Source organism: Bufo gargarizans, unplaced genomic scaffold, assembly GCF_014858855.1.
Source record: "Bufo gargarizans isolate SCDJY-AF-19 unplaced genomic scaffold, ASM1485885v1 original_scaffold_991_pilon, whole genome shotgun sequence".
In the NCBI taxonomy this organism is placed as follows: domain Eukaryota; kingdom Metazoa; phylum Chordata; class Amphibia; order Anura; family Bufonidae; genus Bufo; species Bufo gargarizans.
Genome location: NW_025334785.1, coordinates 111,179 through 134,331, shown reverse-complemented (window position 1 = coordinate 134,331; position 23,153 = coordinate 111,179). Strand labels below are relative to the sequence as shown.

The window sequence follows — 23,153 nt, the reverse complement described above, 5'->3', positions numbered from 1 at the left end:
TTGTCCCTCACCTCCCCATGGTCAGGTTCTTCATGTCGTCATGTGTTTTTCAGACTGCAGGCATACTCCAGATTTATTATTCTGAAGGCTTTTCACACGGCTGATGAGCGCCCATAGAACGGGTAGACGTTAAGATGCTGGGATGGAGCAATGTCTGGTACCTGTGCCTCACCCTGTACCATATACCGCCACATAGATTTATGACTCTATTGATGAATCTCGGCTGTGTGTGACCCACTCATGTCCTTGCCCTCCAGGCTGGGAGCTGCTGGTCCTTGGCCTTGTAGTATTATAGTCCCTTCCTCCTCCTCTCACGTCCAGCTGTCAGGGTGGGGGAGGTGCACAGGAGCTTCAGAAACATGAGGCATCCAGTGTGAGGTCTCCTTGTCACGGCTGTGTCATGTATGACCCGTCACCCTACACACGGCGTATACAGGGGTCATGTATGACCCGTCACCCTACACACTGCGTATACAGGGGTCATGTATGACCCGTCACCCTACACACGGCGTATACAGGGGTCATGTATGTCACGTCACCCCACACGGTGTATACAGGGGTCCTGTATGACTGTCAGTAACAGTCCCTGGCGGCCATGACACCTGCCAGCGCTGTGAGATGAGCTGGCACCGGAGCTGCGCTGTGTGGGCGCGGAGGATGAGACGTGGGCGCTGGATGTGATTCATGAGGAATCTGTCGCCGTACTTCTCCTATGATGCCGGAGCCAGTTTGGCGCCGATATGTTGGCGTAATATTTACGGTAAATGACGCTCTGATCTTGAAATAATTCTCCATTTTGTGTCCTCTTCACAGGCGTCTCCTGGGCCCAGCGGGAGGTGACCGTCCAGCAGGGGCCCCTGTACCGCACCGTGGGCTCCCACATTACCATCTGGTGCAAGGTGAGCGGCTACCAGGGCCCCTCGGAGCAGAACTTCCAGTACTCCATCTACCTGCCGTCCGCCCCCGACAGGGAGGTCCAGATGGTCAGCACCCAGGACGCCTCCTTCTCCTACGCCATCTACAGCCAGCGGGTCCGCAGTGGTGACATCTACGTGGAGAGGGTGACCGGGGACCACAGCCTTCTACACATCCGCCAGCTGCAGGAACGGGACGCCGGAGAGTACGAGTGTCACACCCCCAACACCGACCCCAATTTCTACGGCAGCTACAGCGCCAAGGTCAACCTGAGCGGTAAGTGTCGCAGGCGGCGGCGCTGACTATGGGCTGAGGCTCGGCCTTCCTGCGCACCCTCGGAGCTGTGCGCCACCCCTCCCCCGGACGGCTGTGGCCTGGGGTGTAGTTAATGGTGTCTCCGGCACTCACATCTTCTCTGACGTCTCGCTATTGATTGCGGCTTCTTCCATCTCCTCTCGCTTCTTCACACAAACACTTTTGTTCTTAACTAATCATAAGACGAGGAGCGGCGGCCGCTGGCGTCTCTGAATGTGACTGGGGCGGAGGAGGCTCCCACAGAGCATCTACTGGTCACACAAGCAGATATGATCCAGGTCAGGCCCCCCCAGCGCCGGGGTCTTGCATCTGGCTGTAGCCTCCATCACTGACGCCCCCTCCCAGGTTACAGATGGGGAACGCTCCCCCTCCTCTGCACGACACATTCCCAGCTGGCACATAAATAGTTAATGGGACATTTTCTGGAACACTTTCCACCCCCGGCCGCCGCTTTTAGAGAGAAGCTCCAGGGAATCTGGTGTGAGAGGCGAGGGGGCAGATGGCCGACAGCTGGAGACAGTCAGAGGGAAGGGACGCTCCAGGAGGGGGAGCGGGTGGTGGCAGCAGCCATACCAGTGCCCACCACAGCTGCCTGAGATGCCTGCAGTGCAGGGAGGGGACGCCCATTATACACAGGAGGACTGCAGCGGGGAGGGGACACCCATCATACACAGGGGGACTGCAGCGGGGAGGGGACACCCATCATACACAGGGGGACTGCAGGGAGGGCCATCTGTAAAATGAAAGGTGGAATCTGATTGGCACCTTCCCTCCTCTGCCCGCGCCCTGGCACCTTCCCTCCTCTGCCCACGCCCTGTCTGGCAGCCGGTCATTTATCTTTTCATTACAGATCTGCTTTATGTCTGGAGCGGAAGCTGCTTTGTCTTCTGGCGGCTGCTGTGCGCTGGCAGTTGACGAGTTAATTTGTGCCCCCCTCCCCCACGGCTTTATTAAATGAGGATGGATTGGCGAGGATGGAGCATGATTACATGTTCTTATCGTCCTCCACCTGGGGGTCTGGGCCCCTGAGCCTCGCAAACCCCACCTAATGCTAAAGGAGCCTGAGAGGATAGACGGGGTGAGCCCACCAAGTATGGGGGGGCCTGACAAGTGTATAATGTGTATGGGGGTCTCCCAACTCAGAGCGGAGGGGTCCTGAGGAAGGGTGGGGAGAGAGCGGAGGGGTCCTGAGGAAGGGCGGGGGAGAGAGCGGAGGGGTCCTGAGGAAGGGCGGGGGGAGAGCGGAGGGGTCCTGAGGAAGGGCGGGGGGAGAGCGGAGGGGTCCTGAGGAAGGGCGGGGGGGAGAGCGGAGGGGTCCTGAGGAAGGGCGGGGGAGAGCGGAGGGGTCCTGAGGAAGGGCGGGGGGGAGAGCGGAGGGGTCCTGAGGAAGGGCGGGGGGGGAGAGCGGAGGGGTCCTGAGGAAGGGGCGGGGGGGAGAGCGGAGGGGTCCTGAGAAGGGCGGGGGGTGAGAGCGGAGGGGTCCTGAGGAAGGGCGGGGGGGAGAGCGGAGGGGTCCTGAGGAAGGGCGGGGGGAGCGGAGGGGTCCTGAGGAAGGCGGGGGGGAGAGCGGAGGGTCCTGAGGAAGGGCGGGGGGGAGAGCGGAGGGGTCCTGAGGAAGGGCGGGGGGGGGAGAGCGGAGGGGTCCTGAGGAGGGCGGGGGGGGAGAGCGGAGGGGTCCTGAGGAAGGGCGGGGGGGAGAGCGGAGGGGTCCTGAGGAAGGGCGGGGGGGGAGAGCGGAGGGGTCCTGAGGAAGGGCGGGGGGGGAGAGCGGAGGGGTCCTGAGGAAGGGCGGGGGGAGAGCGGAGGGGTCCTGAGGAAGGGCGGGGGGGAGAGCGGAGGGGTCCTGAGGAAGGGCGGGGGGGAGAGCGGAGGGGTCCTGAGGAGGGCGGGGGGGAGAGCGGAGGGGTCCTGAGGAAGGGCGGGGGGGAGAGCGGAGGGGTCCTGAGGAAGGGCGGGGGGGAGAGCGGAGGGGTCCTGAGGAAGGGCGGGGGGGAGAGCGGAGGGGTCCTGAGGAAGGGCGGGGGGGAGAGCGGAGGGGTCCTGAGGAAGGGCGGGGGGGAGAGCGGAGGGGTCCTGAGGAAGGGCGGGGGGGAGAGCGGAGGGGTCCTGAGGAAGGGCGGGGGGGGAGAGCGGAGTGGTCCTGAGGAAGGGGCGGGGGGGGCGAGAGCGGAGTGGTCCTGAGGAAGGGCGGGGGGGGCGAGAGCGGAGTGGTCCTGAGGAAGGGCGGGGAGGGGTCCTGAGGAAGGGCGGGGGGAGAGCGGAGGGGTCCTGAGGAAGGGTTGAGGGGTCCTGAGGAAGGGCGGGGGGAGGGCGGAGGGGTCCTGAGGAAGGGCGGGGGGGAGAGCGGAGGGGTCCTGAGGAAGGGTTGAGGGGTCCTGAGGAAGGGCGGGGGGAGGGCGGAGGGGTCCTGAAGAAGGGCGGGGGGGAGAGCGGAGGCAGGCATACTGCAGATTTATTGTTCTGAAGGCTTTTCACACGGCTGATGAGCGCCCATAGAACGGGTAGACGTTAAGATGCTGGGATGGAGCAATGTCTGGTACCTGTGCCTCACCCTGTACCATATACCGCCACATAGATTTATGACTCTGTTGATGAATCTCGGCTGTGTGTGACCCACTCATGTCCTTGCCCTCCAGGCTGGGAGCTGCTGGTCCTTGTAGTAATATAGTCCCTTCCTCCTCCTCTCACGTCCAGCTGTCAGGGTGGGGGAGGTGCGCAGGGGCTTCAGAAACATGAGGAATCCAGTGTGAGGTCTCCTTGTCACGGCTGTGTCATGTATGACCCGTCACCCTACACACGGCGTATACAGGGGTCATGTATGACCCGTCACCCTACACACGGCGTATACAGGGGTCACGTATGACATGTCACCCCACACACGGCGTATACAAGGGGGTCACGTATGACATGTCACCCCACACACGGCGTATACAGGGGGGGGTCACGTATGACATGTCACCCCACACACGGCGTATACAGGGGGGGGTCACATATGACATGTCACCCCACACACGGCGTATACAGGGGGGGTCACGTATGACATGTCACCCCACACACGGCGTATACAGGGGGGGGTCACGTATGACATGTCACCCCACACACGGCGTATACAGGGGTCACGTATGACATGTCACCCCACACACGGCGTATACAGGGGGGGTCACGTATGTCATGTCACCCACTCCACACATGGCATTTACAGGGGTCACGTATGTCATGTCACCCCACATGGCGTACACAGGGGCAGGGGGCAGAGCGGAGGGGTCCTGAGGGAAGGGTGGGGGGGAGAGCGGAGGAGACCTGGGGAAGAGCGGAGGGGTCCTGAGGGAAGGGCGGGGGGATAGCGGAGGAGACCGGGGGGAGAGCGGAGGAGACCTGGGGAAGGGCAGGGGGGAGAGCGGAGGAGACCTGGGGAAGGGCGGGGGGGAGAGCAGAGGGGTCCTGAGGAAGGGCGGGGGGGGGGGAGAGCGGAGGGGTCCTGAGGAAGGGCGGGGGGAGAGCGGAGGGGTCCTGAGGAAGGGCGGGGGGGAGAGCGGAGGGGTCCTGAGGAAGGGCGGGGGGGAGAGCGGAGGGGTCCTGAGGAAGGGGGGGGGGGAGAGCGGAGGGGTCCTGAGGAAGGGGGGGGAGAGCGGAGGGGTCCTGAGGAAGGGGGGGGGGAGAGCGGAGGGGTCCTGAGGAAGGGGGGGGGGGGAGAGCGGAGGGGTCCTGAGGAAGGGGGGGGAGAGCGGAGGGGTCCTGAGGAAGGGGGGGGGGGGGGAGAGCGGAGGGGTCCTGAGGAAGGGCGGGGGGGGAGAGCGGAGGGGTCCTGAGGAAGGGGGGGGGGGAGAGCGGAGGGGTCCTGAGGAAGGGGGGGGGGGAGAGCGGAGGGGTCCTGAGGAAGGGGGGGGGGGGAGAGCGGAGGGGTCCTGAGGAAGGGGGGGGGGGAGGGGAGGCTGAGGAGGGGGGGGGGAGAGCGGAGGGGTCCTGAGGAAGGGGGGGGGGAGAGCGGAGGGGTCCTGAGAAGGGGGGGGGAGAGCGGAGGGGTCCTGAGGAAGGGGGGGGGGGGGAGAGCGGAGGGGTCCTGAGGAAGGGCGGGGGGAGAAGCGGAGGGGTCCTGGGGAAGGGGGGGGGGGAATGGAGGGGTCCTGGGGAAGAACGGGGGGGGGGGGGATGGAGGGGTCCTGGGGAAAGGGGGTGGAGGGGTGTGGTAGACGGGGGTACATAAGGTTCCTGGCAGCACGGTGCCTCCTCTCCCATTGACCAGACGTGCGGGGGGCAGCAGCTGTTGAAGGTCCCTTCTCTTCCCGCTAACGTACAGGATGTGTAACTGTTTGTTCTAGTCCAGTTCGTGGGGTTTGGGGGTTCAGGTTCTTGTAAGGCACTATCGCCCTGTTACGGGGGTGCCCCCATTATCAGGACTGATGGGGGGACCCCTGCTCTGACCGTTTCCTCTGTCCGCAGTGATCCCTGACACGCTGCTCGTCTCGTCCTCGGCTCAGACCCTGCAGAAGGTTGAGGGGGGCTCCCTGCAGCTCTCGTGTGACGTTTCCCACAGCACCCTCCAGCACACCCACATTTCCGTGTCATGGTACCGCAAGAATGGCGAGCAAACGGAGGAGGTGATCACCCTGACCCGAGAGTTCACCCTGCGCCCTGGTTCGTCCTACACTCAGCGCTTCTCGGTGGGCGACGTCCAGCTGAACAAAGTGGGGAACAGCACCTTCCGCCTGACCATGTACAACCTGCACCCGTCTGACCAGGGGGAGTACTACTGCCAGGGGGCCGAGTGGATAGAGGACCCCGACCGATCCTGGTTCACTATGACCACCAAACACTCCGAGGGGTCAGAGGTCATTGTCCAAGCAACAGGTAAAAATGGAGGGAAAGCTGGGGACATGGGGCTGTGACAACTCCTGATGTGATATATGGGCAGGCTGTCAGCAGCAGTATAGGGGATAGCCGTAGTCTACACCCTGGTCACTATGGGACAATCTCTCTCTTATAGATAAGGAATTCAATGTGCGTCTGGAGACGGACCGCCGTATGTACAGCGCAGGGGAGGCCGCGGAGCTGCGCTGCATCATTGAGGCTCAGAACGCAGCTGACCGCATATTCGCGGTGTCCTGGGCCTTTAACAGCTCACTAATCGCCAGTCTGAGCCCCGGCGGGGTGGCCACCCTGACCGGAGACTACAGCCAGAGGGAGGGTCACGGAGAGGTGCGCGTGGCCCGGGACAGTGACAGCATCTTCTCCCTCAAGATCTTTCGGCTTCGTCCAGAAGATAGCGGCAAATACAACTGCAGAGTGACGGAGAGGGAGAAGTCGGCGTCCGGCGAAATGGCGGACCGCGACAGCAAAAGACCGAAGAACATCCCCATCACTGTCTCAGCCCTGAGTAAGCTGCCTTCTCCATGTCTGTCCCCCATGTGAGCGACCCATCTCCATGTCTGTCCCCCATGCGAGCGGGCCTTCTCCATGTCTGTCCCCCATGTGAGCGGGCCTTCTCCATGTCTGTCCCCCATGTGAGCGACCCATCTCCATGTCTGTCCCCCATGTGAGCGGGCCTTCTCCATGTCTGTCCCCCATGTGAGCGGGGCCTTCCTCCATGTCTGTCCCCCATGTGAGCGACCCATCTCCATGTCTGTCCCCCATGTGAGCGGCCTTCTCCATGTCTGTCCCCCATGTGAGCGGGCCTTCTCCATGTCTGTCCCCCATGTGAGCGGGCCTTCTCCATGTCTGTCCCCCATGTGAGCGGGCCTTCTCCATGTCTGTCCCCCAGGTGAGCGGGCCTTCTCCGTGTCTGTCCCCCATGTGAGCGGGCCTTCTCCGTGTCTGTCCCCCATGTGAGCGGGCCTTCTCCGTGTCTGTCCCCCATGTGAGCGGGCCTTCTCCGTGTCTGTCCCCCATGTGAGCGGGCCTTCTCCGTGTCTGTCCCCCATGTGAGCGGGCCTTCTCCGTGTCTGTCCCCCATGTGAGCGGGCCTTCTCCGTGTCTGTCCCCCATGTGAGCGGGCCTTCTCCGTGTCTGTCCCCCATGTGAGCGGGCCTTCTCGTGTCTGTCCCCCATGTGAGCGGGCCTTCTCCGTGTCTGTCCCCCATGTGAGCGGGCCCTTCTCCGTGTCGTCCCCATGTGAGCGGGCCTTCTCCGTGTCGTCCCCCATGTGAGCGGGCTCTCCGTGTCTGTCCCCCATGTGAGCGGGCCTTCTCCGTGTCTGTCCCCCATGTGAGGCGGGCCTTCTCCGTGTCTGTCCCCCCATGTGAGCGGGCCTTCTCCGTGTCTGTCCCCATGTGAGCGGGGCCTTCTTCTCCGTGTCTGTTCCCCAATGTGAGCGGGCCGTCCTCCTGGTCTGTCTCCCCATGTGGAGCGGGGCCGTTCCGTTCTGTACCCCTCCTGTCACCGGGGCTCCTCCCTGTCTGTCCCCTCCTGTCACCGGGGCTCCTCCCTGTCTGTCCCCCCCCTGTCACCGGGCTCCTCCCTGTCTGTCCCCCTCCTGTCACCGGGGCTTCCTCCCTGTCTGTCCCCCTCCTGTCACCCGGGCTCCTCCCTGTCTGTCCCCCTCCTGTCACCGGGGCTCCTCCCTGTCTGTCCCCCTCCTGTCACCGGGGCTCCTCCCTGTCTGTCCCCCTCCTGTCACCGGGGCTCCTCCCTGTCTGTCCCCCTCCTGTCACCGGGGCTCCTCCCTGTCTGTCCCCCTCCTGTCACCGGGGCTCCTCCCTGTCTGTCCCCCTCCTGTCACCGGGGCTCCTCCCTGTCTGTCCCCCTCCTGTCACCGGGCTCCTCCCTGTCTGTCCCCCTCCTGTCACCGGGGCTCCTCCCTGTCTGTCCCCCTCCTGTCACCGGGGCTCCTCCCTGTCTGTCCCCCTCCTGTCACCGGGGCTCCTCCCTGTCTGTCCCCCTCCTGTCACCGGGGCTCCTCCCTGTCTGTCCCCCTCCTGTCACCGGGGCTCCTCCCTGTCTGTCCCCCTCCTGTCACCGGGGCTCCTCCCTGTCTGTCCCCCTCCTGTCACCGGGGCTCCTCCCTGTCTGTCCCCCTCCTGTCACCGGGGCTCCTCCCTGTCTGTCCCCCTCCTGTCACCGGGGCTCCTCCCTGTCTGTCCCCCTCCTGTCACCGGGGCTCCTCCCTGTCTGTCCCCCTCCTGTCACCGGGGCTCCTCCCTGTCTGTCCCCCTCCTGTCACCGGGGCTCCTCCCTGTCTGTCCCCCTCCTGTCACCGGGGCTCCTCCCTGTCTGTCCCCTCCTGTCACCGGGGCTCCTCCCTGTCTGTCCCCCTCCTGTCACCGGGGCTCCTCCCTGTCTGTCCCCCTCCTGTCACCGGGGCTCCTCCCTGTCTGTCCCCCTCCTGTCACCGGGGCTCCTCCCTGTCTGTCCCCCTCCTGTCACCGGGGCTCCTCCCTGTCTGTCCCCCTCCTGTCACCGGGGCTCCTCCCTGTCTGTCCCCCTCCTGTCACCGGGGCTCCTCCCTGTCTGTCCCCCTCCTGTCACCGGGGCTCCTCCCTGTCTGTCCCCCTCCTGTCACCGGGGCTCCTCCTGTCTGTCCCCCTCCTGTCACCGGGGCTCCTCCCTGTCTGTCCCCCTCCTGTCACCGGGGCTCCTCCCTGTCTGTCCCCCTCCTGTCACCGGGGCTCCTCCCTGTCTGTCCCCCTCCTGTCACCGGGGCTCCTCCCTGTCTGTCCCCCTCCTGTCACCGGGGCTCCTCCCTGTCTGTCCCCCTCCTGTCACCGGGGCTCCTCCCTGTCTGTCCCCCTCCTGTCACCGGGGCTCCTCCCTGTCTGTCCCCCCCCTGTCACCGGGGCTCCTCCCTGTCTGTCCCCCCCCTGTCACCGGGGCTCCTCCCTGTCTGTCCCCCCCCCTGTCACCGGGGCTCCTCCCTGTCTGTCCCCCCCCTGTCACCGGGGCTCCTCCCTGTCTGTCCCCCCCCTGTCACCGGGGCTCCTCCCTGTCTGTCCCCCCCCTGTCACCGGGGCTCCTCCCTGTCTGTCCCCCCCCTGTCACCGGGGCTCCTCCCTGTCTGTCCCCCCCCTGTCACCGGGGCTCCTCCCTGTCTGTCCCCCCCCTGTCACCGGGGCTCCTCCCTGTCTGTCCCCCCCCTGTCACCGGGGCTCCTCCCTGTCTGTCCCCCCCCTGTCACCGGGGCTCCTCCGGGTCTGCCCCCCTCCTGTCACCGGGGCTCCTCCGGGTCTGCCCCCCTCCTGTCACCGGGGCTCCTCCGGGTCTGCCCCCCCTCCTGTCACCGGGGCTCCTCCGGGTCTGCCCCCCTCCTGTCACCGGGGCTCCTCCGGGTCTTTCACCCATCCTGGGGTCGGATGTAAATGTTTCTTGTGTCTGTCTCTTCCTCATTTGCAGAGACCTCTGTTACGGTCACGGTGTTGGCGAACTCCAGCTCGGTCCTGGAAGGCTCCCGCATCTTCTTGACTTGTTTGGTGGCCTCACTGTTTGGGCCACAGAGCCGCATATCTGCCTCATGGCACCTCCAGGATGCACAAAACCGCCAGAGAGAGGTCATCCAGCAGGATCGGGATGGAGTGACCTGGGCGAGCCAGGCGTACCGAGAACGAGCCAGTAGCGGAGGTCTGCGGATGGTGAGGTCCGGCTCCGACACCTTCACCCTAGAGCTGGAGAGCAGCCAGCGCCAAGATGCTGGCTCCTACGAGTGCCGCGTCACAGAGTGGCTGCCCAGCTATGACGGAGATTGGCAGAGGCTGGGCGAGAGGTCCGCCAGGACCAGTGTGGACGTCACCTCGCTAGGTGAGTCACCAAGCTCCATAAGGTAGCACAACCGCTTCTACTCCAGTCACATCCAGTGCTGCCTCTTGTGCGGACGGGCAGAGCTCTGCACTGACCTGGAATTCAGCATCATGGGCCCCATGCTCTGTGGAGACCCTGAACAAGCAGCATAATCTGAGGTCAGAGTAGTATTAGGATAGAAGAGGGCAGAAACGTGAGTGCAGCTCTGGATGTGATGTATACATGGGGGCAGGTCAGTTCATTAACCGCACCTATCATGGCGTGAAGCCACCGCTCACATCTACATGGGGGTGATGAAGAAGCTCAGGGCCCTGTCAGGATAGTTGTGGCTGCAGCTCTGGATGTGACTGGAGCATCAGACATCACGGTGATATCTGTGCGACGGTTCTACCTGAAATTGTGGCACCGGTCCATGATGAGTGTGTGGAACGTGCTGTCCGCTCACTACCACTGCAGACAATAAGCATAAGTGGCGTGGCTGAGTGACCACGAGCAATGTCTGTCGGCAGAGACCGCAGAGGCGAGCCACTGAGAGAGCAACAAGGAGCGAGAGAGACAGTAACCGCCATGAGATCAGAGTCATGTGACACCAGCAGAGCCGAGGACGCTACAGTCACATAGAGGGATCAGCACAGAGGATTTCAGGAGAGGAGTGTGCTGATCCTGTGGAGGTGACAGGGTGAGAGTTACATAGTGGAAGGAGCAGGGTCCTCCCAGCAGCACAGAGGATTTCAGGAGAGCACATAGGGTGAGAGTTACATAGTGGAAGGCGCAGGGTCCCAGCAGCACAGAGGATTTCAGGAGAGGAGCGTGCTGATCTGGTGGAGGTTACAGGATGAGAGTTACATAGTGGAAGGAGCAGGGTTTTCCCAGCAGCACAGAGTATTTCAGGAGAGGAGCGTGCTGATCCTGTGGAGGTGACAGGATGAGAGTTACACAGTGGAAGGAGCAGGGTCCTCCCAGCAGCACAGAGGATTTCAGGAGAGGAGTGTGCTGATCTTGTGGAGGTGACAGGATGAGAGTTACATAGTGGAAGGAGCAGGGTCCTCCCAGCAGCACAGAGGATTTCAGGAGACCAGTGTGCTGATCTTGTGGAGGTGACGGGATGAGAGTTACATAGTGGAAGGAGCAGGGTCCTTCCAGCAGCACAGAGGATTTCAGGATTCCTACGTGTTAATTCTCTTCTTCTTCTTCCTCCTGCAGAGACGGGTTTTGCGGTGACGGCCATCACCCGCACCCCTGGTGTCAGCTACTATGACTCTTTTGACCTTCAGTGCATCCTGAAGCCTCACTATCCGCCCTGGGTGGGCATCTCGGTGACCTGGCGATTCCAGCCGGCCAGCGGAGGGGACAGCCATGACCTGGTGACGTTCAGCCGCTCCGGCGGGGTGCAGTGGGGTGACCGAGCTGGCAACTTCCGAGGCCGCAGCATTGTGGAGAAAACCGACTCCAGCCACAACGTGCGTCTGAGCGTCAGCCGGGCCAGCGACTCCGAGGCCGGGAAGTACCAGTGCGTGGCCGAGCTGTGGAGACGGGACTACAACTCCAGCTGGAGCCGCCTGGCAGAGAGAACCTCCAACCTGCTGGAGATCCGAGTCCAGCGACCAGGTGAGAGACGTCTGCCATCCTGTGCCACACAGAGCCGGGCGTGGCCCTCACCGTCAGACTGGTAAATCCAGATCTACACCCCCTAGTGATGAGAGACGCCTGTGTGTAATAGGACACCACTACCTCTGCTACCTGTGTACTCCACAGAGCCGCATAACATCCACTATACACACAGCATAACATCCGCTATACAGACAGCATAACCCGCCACATAACATCTACTATACAGACAGCATAACCCGCCACATAACATCCACTATACAGACAGTATAACCCGCCACATAACATCCGCTATACAGACAGCATAACATCCACTATACAGACAGCATAACGTGCCACATAACATCCACTATACAGACAGCATAACCCGCCACATAACATCCACTATACACACAGCATAACCCGCCACATACCATCCACTATACAGACAGCATAACCCGCCACATACCATCCACTATACAGACAGCATAACCCGCCACATACCATCCACTATACAGACAGCATAACCCGCCACATACCATCCACTATACACACAGCATAACCCGCCGCATAACATCCACTATACAGACAGCATAACCCGCCACATAACATCCACTATACAGACAGCATAACATCCACTATACAGACAGCATAACCCGCCACATAACATCCACTATACAGACAGCATAACCCGCCACATAACATCCACTATACACACAGCATAACCCGCCACATAACATCCACTATACAGACAGCATAACATCCACTATACAGACAGCATAACCCGCCACATAACATCCACTATACAGACAGCATAACCCGCCACATAACATCCACTATACAGACAGCATAACATCCACTATACAGACAGCATAACATCCACTATACAGACAGCATAACCCGCCACATAACATCCACTATACAGACAGCATAACCCGCCACATAACATCCACTATACAGACAGCATAACATCCACTATACAGACAGCATAACATCCACTATACAGACAGCATAACATCCACTATACAGACAGCATAACCCGCCACATAACATCCACTATACACACAGCATAACCCGCCACATAACATCCACTATACACACAGCATAACCCGCCACATAACATCCACTATACAGACAGCATAACATCCACTATACAGACAGCATAACATCCACTATACAGACAGCATAACATCCACTATACAGACAGCATAACATCCACTATACAGACAGCATAACCCGCCACATAACATCCACTATACAGACAGCATAACCCGCCACATAACATCCACTATACAGACAGCATAACATCCACTATACAGACAGCATAACCCGCCACATAACATCCACTATACAGACAGCATAACCCGCCACATAACATCCACTATACAGACAGCATAACCCGCCACATAACATCCACTATACAGACAGCATAACATCCACTATACAGACAGCATAACATCCACTATACAGACAGCATAACATCCACTATACACACAGCATAACCCGCCACATTGCCCCTCTCTCAGCAGTCTCTCTCCTCCCTGCTGTCTCTCCATCATCCCCCCCTCTCTCAGCAGTCTCTCCTCCTCCCTGCTGTCTCTCCAGCATCCCCCCCTCTCTCAGCAGTCTCTCCTCCTCCCTGCTGTCTCTCCAGCATCCCCCCCTCTCTCAGCAGTCTCTCTCCTCCTCCCTGCTGTCTCTCCATCATTGCCCCCTCTCTCAGCAGTCTCTCCTCCTCCCTGCTGTCTCTCCAGCATTACCCCCTCTCTCAGCAGTCTCTCCTCCTTCCTGCTGTCTCTCTCCATCATTGCCCCCTCTCTCAGCAGTCTCTCCTCCTCCCTGCTGTCTCTCCATCATTGCCCCCTCTCTCAGCAGTCTCTCCTCCTCCCTGCTCTCTCTCCATCATTGCCCCCTCTCTCAGCAGTCTCTCCATCATTGCCCCCTCTCTCAGCAGTCTCTCCTCCTCCCTGCTGTCTCTCCAGCATCCCCCCCTCTCTCAGCAGTCTCTCCTCCTCCCTGCTGTCTCTCCATCATTGCCCCCTCTCTCAGCAGTCTCTCTAATCCTCCCTGCTGTCTCGCCAGCATTCCCCCCTCTCTCAGCAGTCTCTCTCCTCCCTGCTGTCTCTCCATCATCCCCCCCTCTCTCAGCAGTCTCTCCTCCTCCCTGCTGTCTCTCCATCATTGCCCCCTCTCTCAGCAGTCTCTCTCCTCCCTGCTGTCTCGCCAGCATTCCCCCCTCTCTCAGCAGTCTCTCTCCTCCCTGCTGTCTCTCCATCATCCCCCCCTCTCTCAGCAGTCTCTCCTCCTCCCTGCTGTCTCTCCAGCATCCCCCCCTCTCTCAGCAGTCTCTCCTCCTCCCTGCTGTCTCTCCATCATTGCCCCCTCTCTCAGCAGTCTCTCTCCTCCCTGCTGTCTCTCCAGCATTCCCCCCTCTCTCAGCAGTCTCTCTCCTCCCTGCTGTCTCTCCATCATCCCCCCCCTCTCTCAGCAGTCTCTCTCCTCCCTGCTGTCTCTCTCCAGCATTGCCCCCTCTCTCAGCAGTCTCTCCTCCTTCCTGCTGTCTCTCTCCAGCATTGCCCCCTCTCTCAGCAGTCTCTCCTCCTTCCTGCTGTCTCTCCATCATCGCCCCCTCTCTCAGCAGTCTCTCCTCCTCCCAGCTGTCTCTCCAGCATCCCCCCCTCTCTCAGCAGTCTCTCCTCTTCCCTGCTGTCTCTCCAGCATCCCCCCCTCTCTCAGCAGTCTCTCCTCCTCCCTGCTGTCTCTCCAGCATCCCCCCCTCTCTCAGCAGTCTCTCCTCCTCCCTGCTGTCTCTCCATCATTGCCCCCTCTCTCAGCAGTCTCTCCTCCTCCCTGCTCTCTCTCCATCATTGCCCCCTCTCTCAGCAGTCTCTCCTCCTCCCTGCTGTCTCTCCATCATTGCCCCCTCTCTCAGCAGTCTCTCCTCCTCCCTGCTGTCTCTCCAGCATCCCCCCCTCTCTCAGCAGTCTCTCCTCCTTCCTGCTGTCTCTCCATCATCGCCCCCTCTCTCAGCAGTCTCTCCTCCTCCTGCTGTCTCTCCAGCATCCCCCCCTCTCTCAGCAGTCTCTCCTCCTCCCTGCTGTCTCTCCAGCATCCCCCCCTCCTCTGGAAGCCATTAGTCGCGCCCCCCTGGATGTCCCGGCTCGGTTATAATGTTCGCTCTGCGTCCAGGGGAATGGTTCCTGATTATTACGGATTCATCCCCATAGATGGGGGAGGGGCTGATAAGCGCACCATGAGCTCTCCGGTTATGGAGATGATATCACCCGCTCTAGATTCAGCTTTTGAACCAGATGTGATTTGTACCTTGGAGGAGGGTAATGGGGCGAGGCGGATGGGTCCCTTCTGGTGCCCTTATTTATCAAGCTACAGCGCCCCCCTCCACCTGGGGCAGCCACATGACCTCGCACCTGTAGATGGACAGGATGGTCGTCCTATGTGCAAAAATATGACCTGTCTATATGGGATCCAGTGATCCCGGTGAATATAGGGTCCATGTTTACTGATCCCGGTGTATATAGGGTCCATCTTTACTGATCCCAGTGTGTATATAGGGTCCATGTTTACTGATCCCAGTGTATATAGGGTCCATCTTTACTGATCCCAGTGTGTATATAGGGTCCATGTTTACTGATCCCAGTGTATATAGGGTCCATCTTTACTAATCCCGGTGTGTGTATAGGGTCCATCTTTACTGATCCCGGTGTGTGTATAGGGTCCATCTTACTGATCCCGGTGTATATAGGGTCCATCTTTACTGATCCCAGTGTATATAGGGTCCATCTTTACTGATCCCGGTGTATATAGGGTCCATATTTACTGATCCCGCTGTATATAGTGTCCATATTTACTGATCCCGCTGTATATAGGGTCCATGTTTACTGATCCCGGTGAATATAGGGTCCATGTTTACTGATCCCGCTGTATATAGGGTCCATGTTTACTGATCCCGGTGAATATAGGGTCCATCTTTACTGATCCCAGTGTGTATATAGGGTCCATGTTTACTGATCCCAGTGTATATAGGGTCCATCTTTACTGATCCCAGTGTGTATATAGGGTCCATGTTTACTGATCCCAGTGTATATAGGGTCCATCTTTACTAATCCCGGTGTGTGTATAGGGTCCATCTTTACTGATCCCGGTGTGTGTATAGGGTCCATCTTTACTGATCCCGGTGTATATAGGGTCCATGTTTACTGATCCCAGTGTATATAGGGTCCATCTTTACTGATCCCGGTGTATATAGGGTCCATATTTACTGATCCCGCTGTATATAGTGTCCATATTTACTGATCCCGCTGTATATAGGGTCCATGTTTACTGATCCCGGTGAATATAGGGTCCATGTTTACTGATCCCGCTGTATATAGGGTCCATGTTTACTGATCCCGGTGTATATAGGGTCCATCTTTACTGATCCCAGTGTGTATATAGGGTCCATGTTTACTGATCCCAGTGTATATAGGGTCCATCTTTACTGATCCCAGTGTGTATATAGGGTCCATGTTTACTGATCCCAGTGTATATAGGGTCCATCTTTACTAATCCCGGTGTGTGTATAGGGTCCATCTTTACTGATCCCGGTGTGTGTATAGGGTCCATCTTTACTGATCCCGGTGTATATAGGGTCCATCTTTACTGATCCCAGTGTATATAGGGTCCATCTTTACTGATCCCGGTGTATATAGGGTCCATATTTACTGATCCCGCTGTATATAGTGTCCATATTTACTGATCCCGCTGTATATAGGGTCCATGTTTACTGATCCCGGTGAATATAGGGTCCATGTTTACTGATCCCGCTGTATATAGGGTCCATGTTTACTGATCCCGGTGTATATAGGGTCCATCTTTACTGATCCCAGTGTGTATATAGGGTCCATGTTTACTGATCCCAGTGTATATAGGGTCCATCTTTACTGATCCCAGTGTGTATATAGGGTCCATGTTTACTGATCCCAGTGTATATAGGGTCCATCTTTACTAATCCCGGTGTGTGTATAGGGTCCATCTTTACTGATCCCGGTGTGTGTATAGGGTCCATCTTTACTGATCCCCGGTGTATATAGGGTCCATGTTTACTGATCCCAGTGTATATAGGGTCCATCTTTACTGATCCCGGTGTATATAGGGTCCATATTTACTGATCCCGCTGTATATAGTGTCCATATTTACTGATCCCGCTGTATATAGGGTCCATGTTTACTGATCCCGGTGAATATAGGGTCCATGTTTACTGATCCCGCTGTATATAGGGTCCATGTTTACTGATCCCGGTGAATATAGGGTCCATCTTTACTGATCCCAGTGTATATAGGGTCCATGTTTACTGATCCCGGTGTATATAGGGTCCATGTATAGTGATCCCCCTGTATATAGGGCCATTTGTACTGATCCCGGTGTATATAGGGTCCATGTTTACTGATCCCCATGTATATAGTGTCCATGTTTACTGATCCCGGTGTATATAGGGTCCATGTATAGTGATCCCCCTGTATATAGGGCCATTTGTACTGATCCCGGTGTATATAGGGTCCATGTTTACTGATCCCGGTGTATATAGGGTCCATGTATAGTGATCCCCCTGTATATAGGGCCATTTGTACTGATCCCCATGTATATAGTGTCCATGTTTACTGATCCCGGTGTATATAGGGTCCATGTATAGTGATCCCCCTGTATATAGGGCCATTTGTACTGATCCCGGTGTATATAGGGTCCTCATTAACATAAGATGTGGATCGGTTGTGTTATCTTCTCCCTATTTCTGCGCAGCCCTCGGTCTCCTACGCCCACTCCTCGGGACTCTGTGCCTCTGGTTCCCCTGGAAACGTGGGTCTGCTTAGCAACGGTTGCCTGGCAGGGAAGTGACTGCAGTCTGCGGGTCCCAGTATCAATGGGGAAAGCTCGGGGCGAGGAGATGTGTCCCGCATCCCCCACCATCAGCTGCAGGATTATACTGACTGTATAGCGTCACCCAGCTTTCCCGGGACCCTGAATGATGAATACACGTGGATTGTCGCCCACCTTTCCCAGAGACCACGGCAATCCACCTTATTACACAGCGGTATGTGAGGAGCCTGGAAAAGCTGGGTGACAGTGAGCTGTAGCCTGCAGTGGTCTCTCCCAGCATTCCCAGTCTGTAGGAGGCAGGGTTACATTTCCTCCTGGTTGGGGGTCATTATTCTCACGGTTGTGCCCCGTCCTGTCTTTCAGTGTCGCGGCTGCAGATCAGTAAGGGGAAGCGCTTGGTGGCGGTGGTGGAGGGCTCATCGGTGACCCTGACCTGCGCGGTGCGCTCTCAGAGTACCCAGGACTCCCGCTTCTCAGTGCTGTGGTTCGCTCAGGAGCCCTCGGGTGCTGACGGGAGGCTGATTGTGCGCAGCGGGGCCGGCATGGAGTATGGCACTTACACCGAGGAGGCGGATCTGAAGAACCGGCTGCAGCTGGAGGAGCTGACCCCCGGAAACTACACACTCACCCTGCTAGGGGCCCGGAGGGAGGACAGCGGCAGCTACTACTGCCAGGTGGAGGAGTGGGTGCTCGACCCCAACCAGGCCTGGTACCAGCTGGCCAAGGATACATCAGGACTGACGGAGGTCAACGTGAAAATGCCCGGTGAGAAGAGAGTTAAAGGGGTGCGGGTTGGGGGTGTATAGGAGGAGGAGGGGACGCCGGTCTGTAGTGTATGGGAGGAGGAGGGGACGCCGGTCTGTGGTGTATGGGAGGAGGAGGGGGAACCAGTCTGTGGTGTATGGGAGGATGGGAAGCCGGTCTGTGGTGTATGGGAGGAGGAGGGGGAACCAGTCTGTGGTGTATGGGAGGAGGGGATGCCGGTCTGTGGTGTATGGGAGGAGGAGGGGACGCCGGTCTGTGGTGTATGGGAGGAGGGGACGCCGGTCTGTGGTGTATGGGAGGAGGAGGGGATGCGGTCTGTGGTGTATGGGAGGAGGAGGGGACGCCGGTCTGTGGTGTATGGGAGGAGGGGATGCCGGTCTGTGGTGTATGGGAGGAGGAGGGGATGCCGGTCTGTGGTGTATGGGAGGAGGAGGGGGCGCCGGTCTGTGGTGTATGGGAGGAGGAGGGGGCGCCGGTCTGTGGTGTATGGGTGGAGGACGGGGACGCCGGTCTGTTGTGTATGGGAGTTGGTGGGGGCGCCGGTCTGTGGTGTATGGGTGGAGGAGGGGACGCCGGTCTGTGGTGTATGGAGGAGGAGGGGACGCCGGTCTGTGGTGGTATGGAGGAGGAGGGGACGCCGGTCTGTGGTGTATGGAGGAGGAGGGGGCGCCGGTCTGTGGTGTATGGGAGGAGGAGGGGACGCCGGTCTGTGGTGTATGGGAGGAGGAGGGGACGCCGGTCTGTGGTGTATGGGGGGAGGAGGAGGGGGCGCCGGTCTGTGGTGTATGGGAGGAGGAGGGGGCGCCGGTCTGTGGTGTATGGAGGAGGAGGGGGCGCCGGTCTGTGGTGTATGGGAGGAGGAGGGGACGCCGGTCTGTGGTGTATGGGAGGAGGGGGGGACGCCGGTGTGTGGTGTATGGGAGGAGGGGACGCTGGTGTGTGGTGTATGGGATGAGGGGGGGCGCCGGTCTGTGGTGTGTGGAGGAGGGGGGGACGCCGGTCTGTGGTGTGTGGGAGGAGGAGGGGACGCGGTCTGTGGTGTATGTGAGGAGGAGGGGACGCCGGTCTGTGGCGTATGGCAGGAGGAGGGGACGCCGGTCTGTAGTGTATGGGAGGAGGAGGGGGACGCCGGTCTGTGGTGTATGGGAGGAGGAGGGGACGCCGGTCTGTGGTGTGTGGGAGGAGGAGGGACGCCGGTCTGTGGTGTATGGCAGGAGGAGTCAGTGTGCCCAGTTGACATGTGTGCCCCATCTTCTTCAGTTATTAACCTGCAGGTGGATCAGCTCCCTCGAAATATTTCCTCCCTGGAGGGCGAGAACTTGACGGTGCCGTGCCGGGTGCTGAACCGTACCCTGCCGCAGTCTCGCCTGTCGCTGGAGTGGATGGTCTGGGGGGCAGGAGAGTCTGAGAGGAGCACTGTGAGCCGGATATCCCCAGATGGCGTCGCTCTGCCCCCCAGTGAGGATGAAGACAGAGGAAGCTCCGAGTTCAGCAGTCGCCTTCACCTCGGGCAGCCGTCCCCCGGGCTCTACACCCTCACCTTACTGCGGGCCGAGGAGCAGGACAGTGGCGCCTATAGCTGCCGGGTGCAGGAATGGCTGCAGGACCCCACGGGAAAGTGGGACAAGCGGGCAGAGGAGCGGTCAGCTGCCACCTACGTCAGTGTGCGGCGCCCAGGTGAGTGCCACAAGATGCTGGGGCCGCAGTGTTCCCCAGTACCTGTGTACCCGTCTGAACCAGGGGCGTAGCTGAAGGCATATGGGCCCTGGTGCAAGAGTCCAGCTTGGGGCCCCCCTTTCCTTAGTGCTTTGCAGCCTTCGTGCTACCTGACGCAAAAATTTAAACGGCACCCCCAACCCCCCATGCCAAATTCTTGACCTGACCCCTTCCCTCCAGCAGAGGTGTAACTTGACCTGCACGCACCTTCTATAATACCGGTGTCGTCTTATGTGGCACAGGGGTCTTTGGGGCCCCTCAGGCTCCTGGGCCCGGTAGCGACTGCTACCTCTGCACCCCCTATAGCTACGCCTCTAGTCTGAACAACACAGCAGCGCAAATCTCCAGCCCTGAGGGTTTGTTACAATGTATCCGTCTGGAGTACACAGATTATTGTCTAGACTGGATACAATTGTAACAAACCCTCAGCAGTGAGAATTGTTAGGTCTTTAGCCTTTGTAAGCAAACAGTGAACATTCCAGTCACTGACAGCAAGCGGAGATCTTGAGGTGAGGAAACGCATTAGGAAGTAGTAGAACTTGTCATTAACGCTATGTTGCCCCCACAGATGCGGACCTCCTACTGGACACGGCGCCCCTCAATGTCTCTGTGCTGGACGGTGGCCATTTTGCTCTGGACTGCACCATCTTATCCCGTTCCCGGCCGGATTCCCAGCTTGCGGTGTCCTGGTCTTTACACAGTGGAGGTCGAGGGGCGGACGCTGAGACCATCCTGACGGCTGACCGCTCTGGGGTGTGGAGCCCCCTCGCCCCACGCTGGGAGGGCCGCCTGCAGCAGATCCAGCTCTCGCCCACCATGTATAAGCTGCGGGTCCCTCAGGCCGGGCCGACCGACTCCGGAAACTACTCCTGCGCTGTCCAGGAATGGATGATGGGGCCCCGCGGGGACTGGTACCTGCTGGCACAGGACGAGAGACTGATCGGATGGGTGACCGTGCAGAGCAAAGGTAAGTGGGGGCAGGGGGGCTCTACAACACTTCATGTCAGGTTACAGGATAACCCCGCCTGTAAATTCTGAGCTTTATACTCCAGTCACATCCAGAGCTGCCGTTATATCATGTCTTATACTCCAGTCACATCCAGAGCTGTAATCATATCATGTCTTATACTCCAGTCACATCCAGAGCTGCAATCATTACTATCATGTCTTATACTCCAGTCACATCCAGAGCTGCCGTTGTGTCATGTCTTATACTCCAGTCACATCCAGAGCTGCCGTTGTGTCATGTCTTATACTCCAGTCACATCCAGAGCTGCCGTTGTGTCATGTCTTATACTCCAGTCACATCCAGAGCTGCCGTTGTGTCATGTCTTATACTCTAGTCACATCCAGAGCTGTAGCCACTCTTCGGATGCAGCCGCCTGGGATTATGGCCACACCCTGCTGCACGGCATTGTGTTTTCTGTGCAGAATCAGCCTGAAGGACAGCCGGTGGAATTGTGACTGCAGCTGTTGCTGCGACCGGAGTAAAAGACCCGTCACTCCATAGATCAGCATTGTGATGCCAGGGCAGTGTCGGTTCTGCCCTCAGTTTTTGCCCGGCTGCTCGGGCGCCCCTTGCCCGGCCGCTCGGTGCCGTCATCCATGTTTGTTTCTTCCGCAGAATCCAACCTGCAGTCGGTCATCTGCTCCAACGACGCGCTCTTCTACCTGGTCTTCTTCTACCCCTTCCCCATCTTCGGCATCCTCATCATCACCATCCTCCTCGTCCGCTTCCGCAGCCGACCGTCCGGCAAGACTGGCGAGGGCAAAAATGGTGTGCCGCTCTTATGGATCAAGGAGCCGCACCTGAATTATTCTCCCACCTGCTTGGAGCCGCCCGTGCTCAGCATCCACCCGGGCACCATCGACTAGAGCAGCGTGCCCGCTCACTTCAGCCAAGGAGGAATCGGGCAGACTGTGCCAGGACCCGCGGGCATTGTGCCTTTCCCTGGCCCCTGCCAAAGCTTTGTATATCTGCTCCTCGGACAGAAGGGCGACCCATGTGCACACTACCGGGCGGGGCCGTGGGTTCAGTACATTGCCCCCTGCCGCCATGTTTTATTCCTCCTCTTTCTCGGATGCCAGGCTGGCAGTGCCCCCCGCTCCGGTAGTGGGGGGGGATGGACTCGAGCAGCAAGAGATTGTATCATTTCTATAAAAGTGCATTTCACTCACAAGAGATGTCTGTGTGGCCCCAAGGGCCCCACGCGGAGCCCTCTGTAAGCGCCCGTTCTGCCATGTTTTTTAGCGTTTGCCCAGTTTTTAACCCTTGATATATCTGTATGATTCTTTGTTGCACTGTGGGATCATGGGTCGACTGCCAGAAGGAGCGATCTTGTCGTAATACACTCCGGGAGTGAAAGTGTTAATTCAGAGGGGTTGGGGTGGTCAGGTAAGTCTTCTTGGGATCGCTGGGTCAGTCTTCCTCATAGATTACCCGCAGGACGGCCATCTTGAATATGGAGGTGGAGCATGGCTCAGGAACAGGAGAACCCAATACGAATTCGTGTACATAGGGCCCCTGCTGGAAACCGTCTTCCTTTTTTTATAATGGTTCATTCCAGTCCCAATCCCTCCCCGTACATGATGCCAAAATCATGATTCCATTGGAACGCCATCTCTGCGGTGCGAACGCCGGATATAATGGCACCAACGGCAGCTGGGAATTGGTTCTGTGGTCACTGCTTGTGAAATGCTTAATAAACTTAAGAGCGGCCTGCGTGAGGGCCAGCCCGCCGCCGCCGCACTGCGTGAGGGCCAGCCCGCCGCCACAGCACTGCGTGAGGGCCAGCCCGCCGCCACAGCACTGCGTGAGGGACAGCCCGCCGCCACAGCACTGCGTGAGGGACAGCCCGCCGCCACAGCACTGCGTGAGGGACAGCCCGCCGCCACAGCACTGCGTGAGGGACAGCCCGCCGCCACAGCACTGCGTGAGGGACAGCCCGCCGCCACAGCACTGCGTGAGGGACAGCCCGCCGCCACAGCACTGCGTGAGGGCCAGCCCTCCGCGGCCTCAACCTTGTGAGAGCCAACCAGCCGCACCATGTGAGAGCCAGTCCGCTGCCCCAACACCGTGTGAGGACCAGCCCGCCGACGCCCGCCTTCCCCTCATTTTGTGATATGTTGCACTGAGCTTGTTTTTTATGATCTTCATTTGATGACAGTAAAGTCTGTGTTCTGTTAACTCCTCGTGTGCTGCTCATCACTGTCTGACTGATTATGTGACTGCGTAGAGCGCCCCCTACAGGTCCGGG

At 59.1% G+C, this 23,153-nt stretch overlaps 1 protein-coding gene across 1 annotated transcript; it reads left to right on the top strand.

Annotated features, from left to right (window-relative positions):
• Positions 1–797: 797 nt before the first annotated feature.
• IGSF3 (immunoglobulin superfamily member 3) lies at positions 798–23,058 on the top strand (the record flags this gene model as incomplete). Its single annotated transcript, XM_044275240.1, has 9 exons — positions 798–1,191; positions 5,671–6,078; positions 6,215–6,604; positions 9,553–9,954; positions 11,158–11,562; positions 17,779–18,180; positions 19,441–19,857; positions 20,465–20,863; positions 21,521–23,058. Coding segments are annotated over 9 exons (3,468 nt in total), but the record flags the coding sequence as incomplete, so codon positions are not given.
• Between the last annotated feature and the right edge of the window lie 95 nt (positions 23,059–23,153).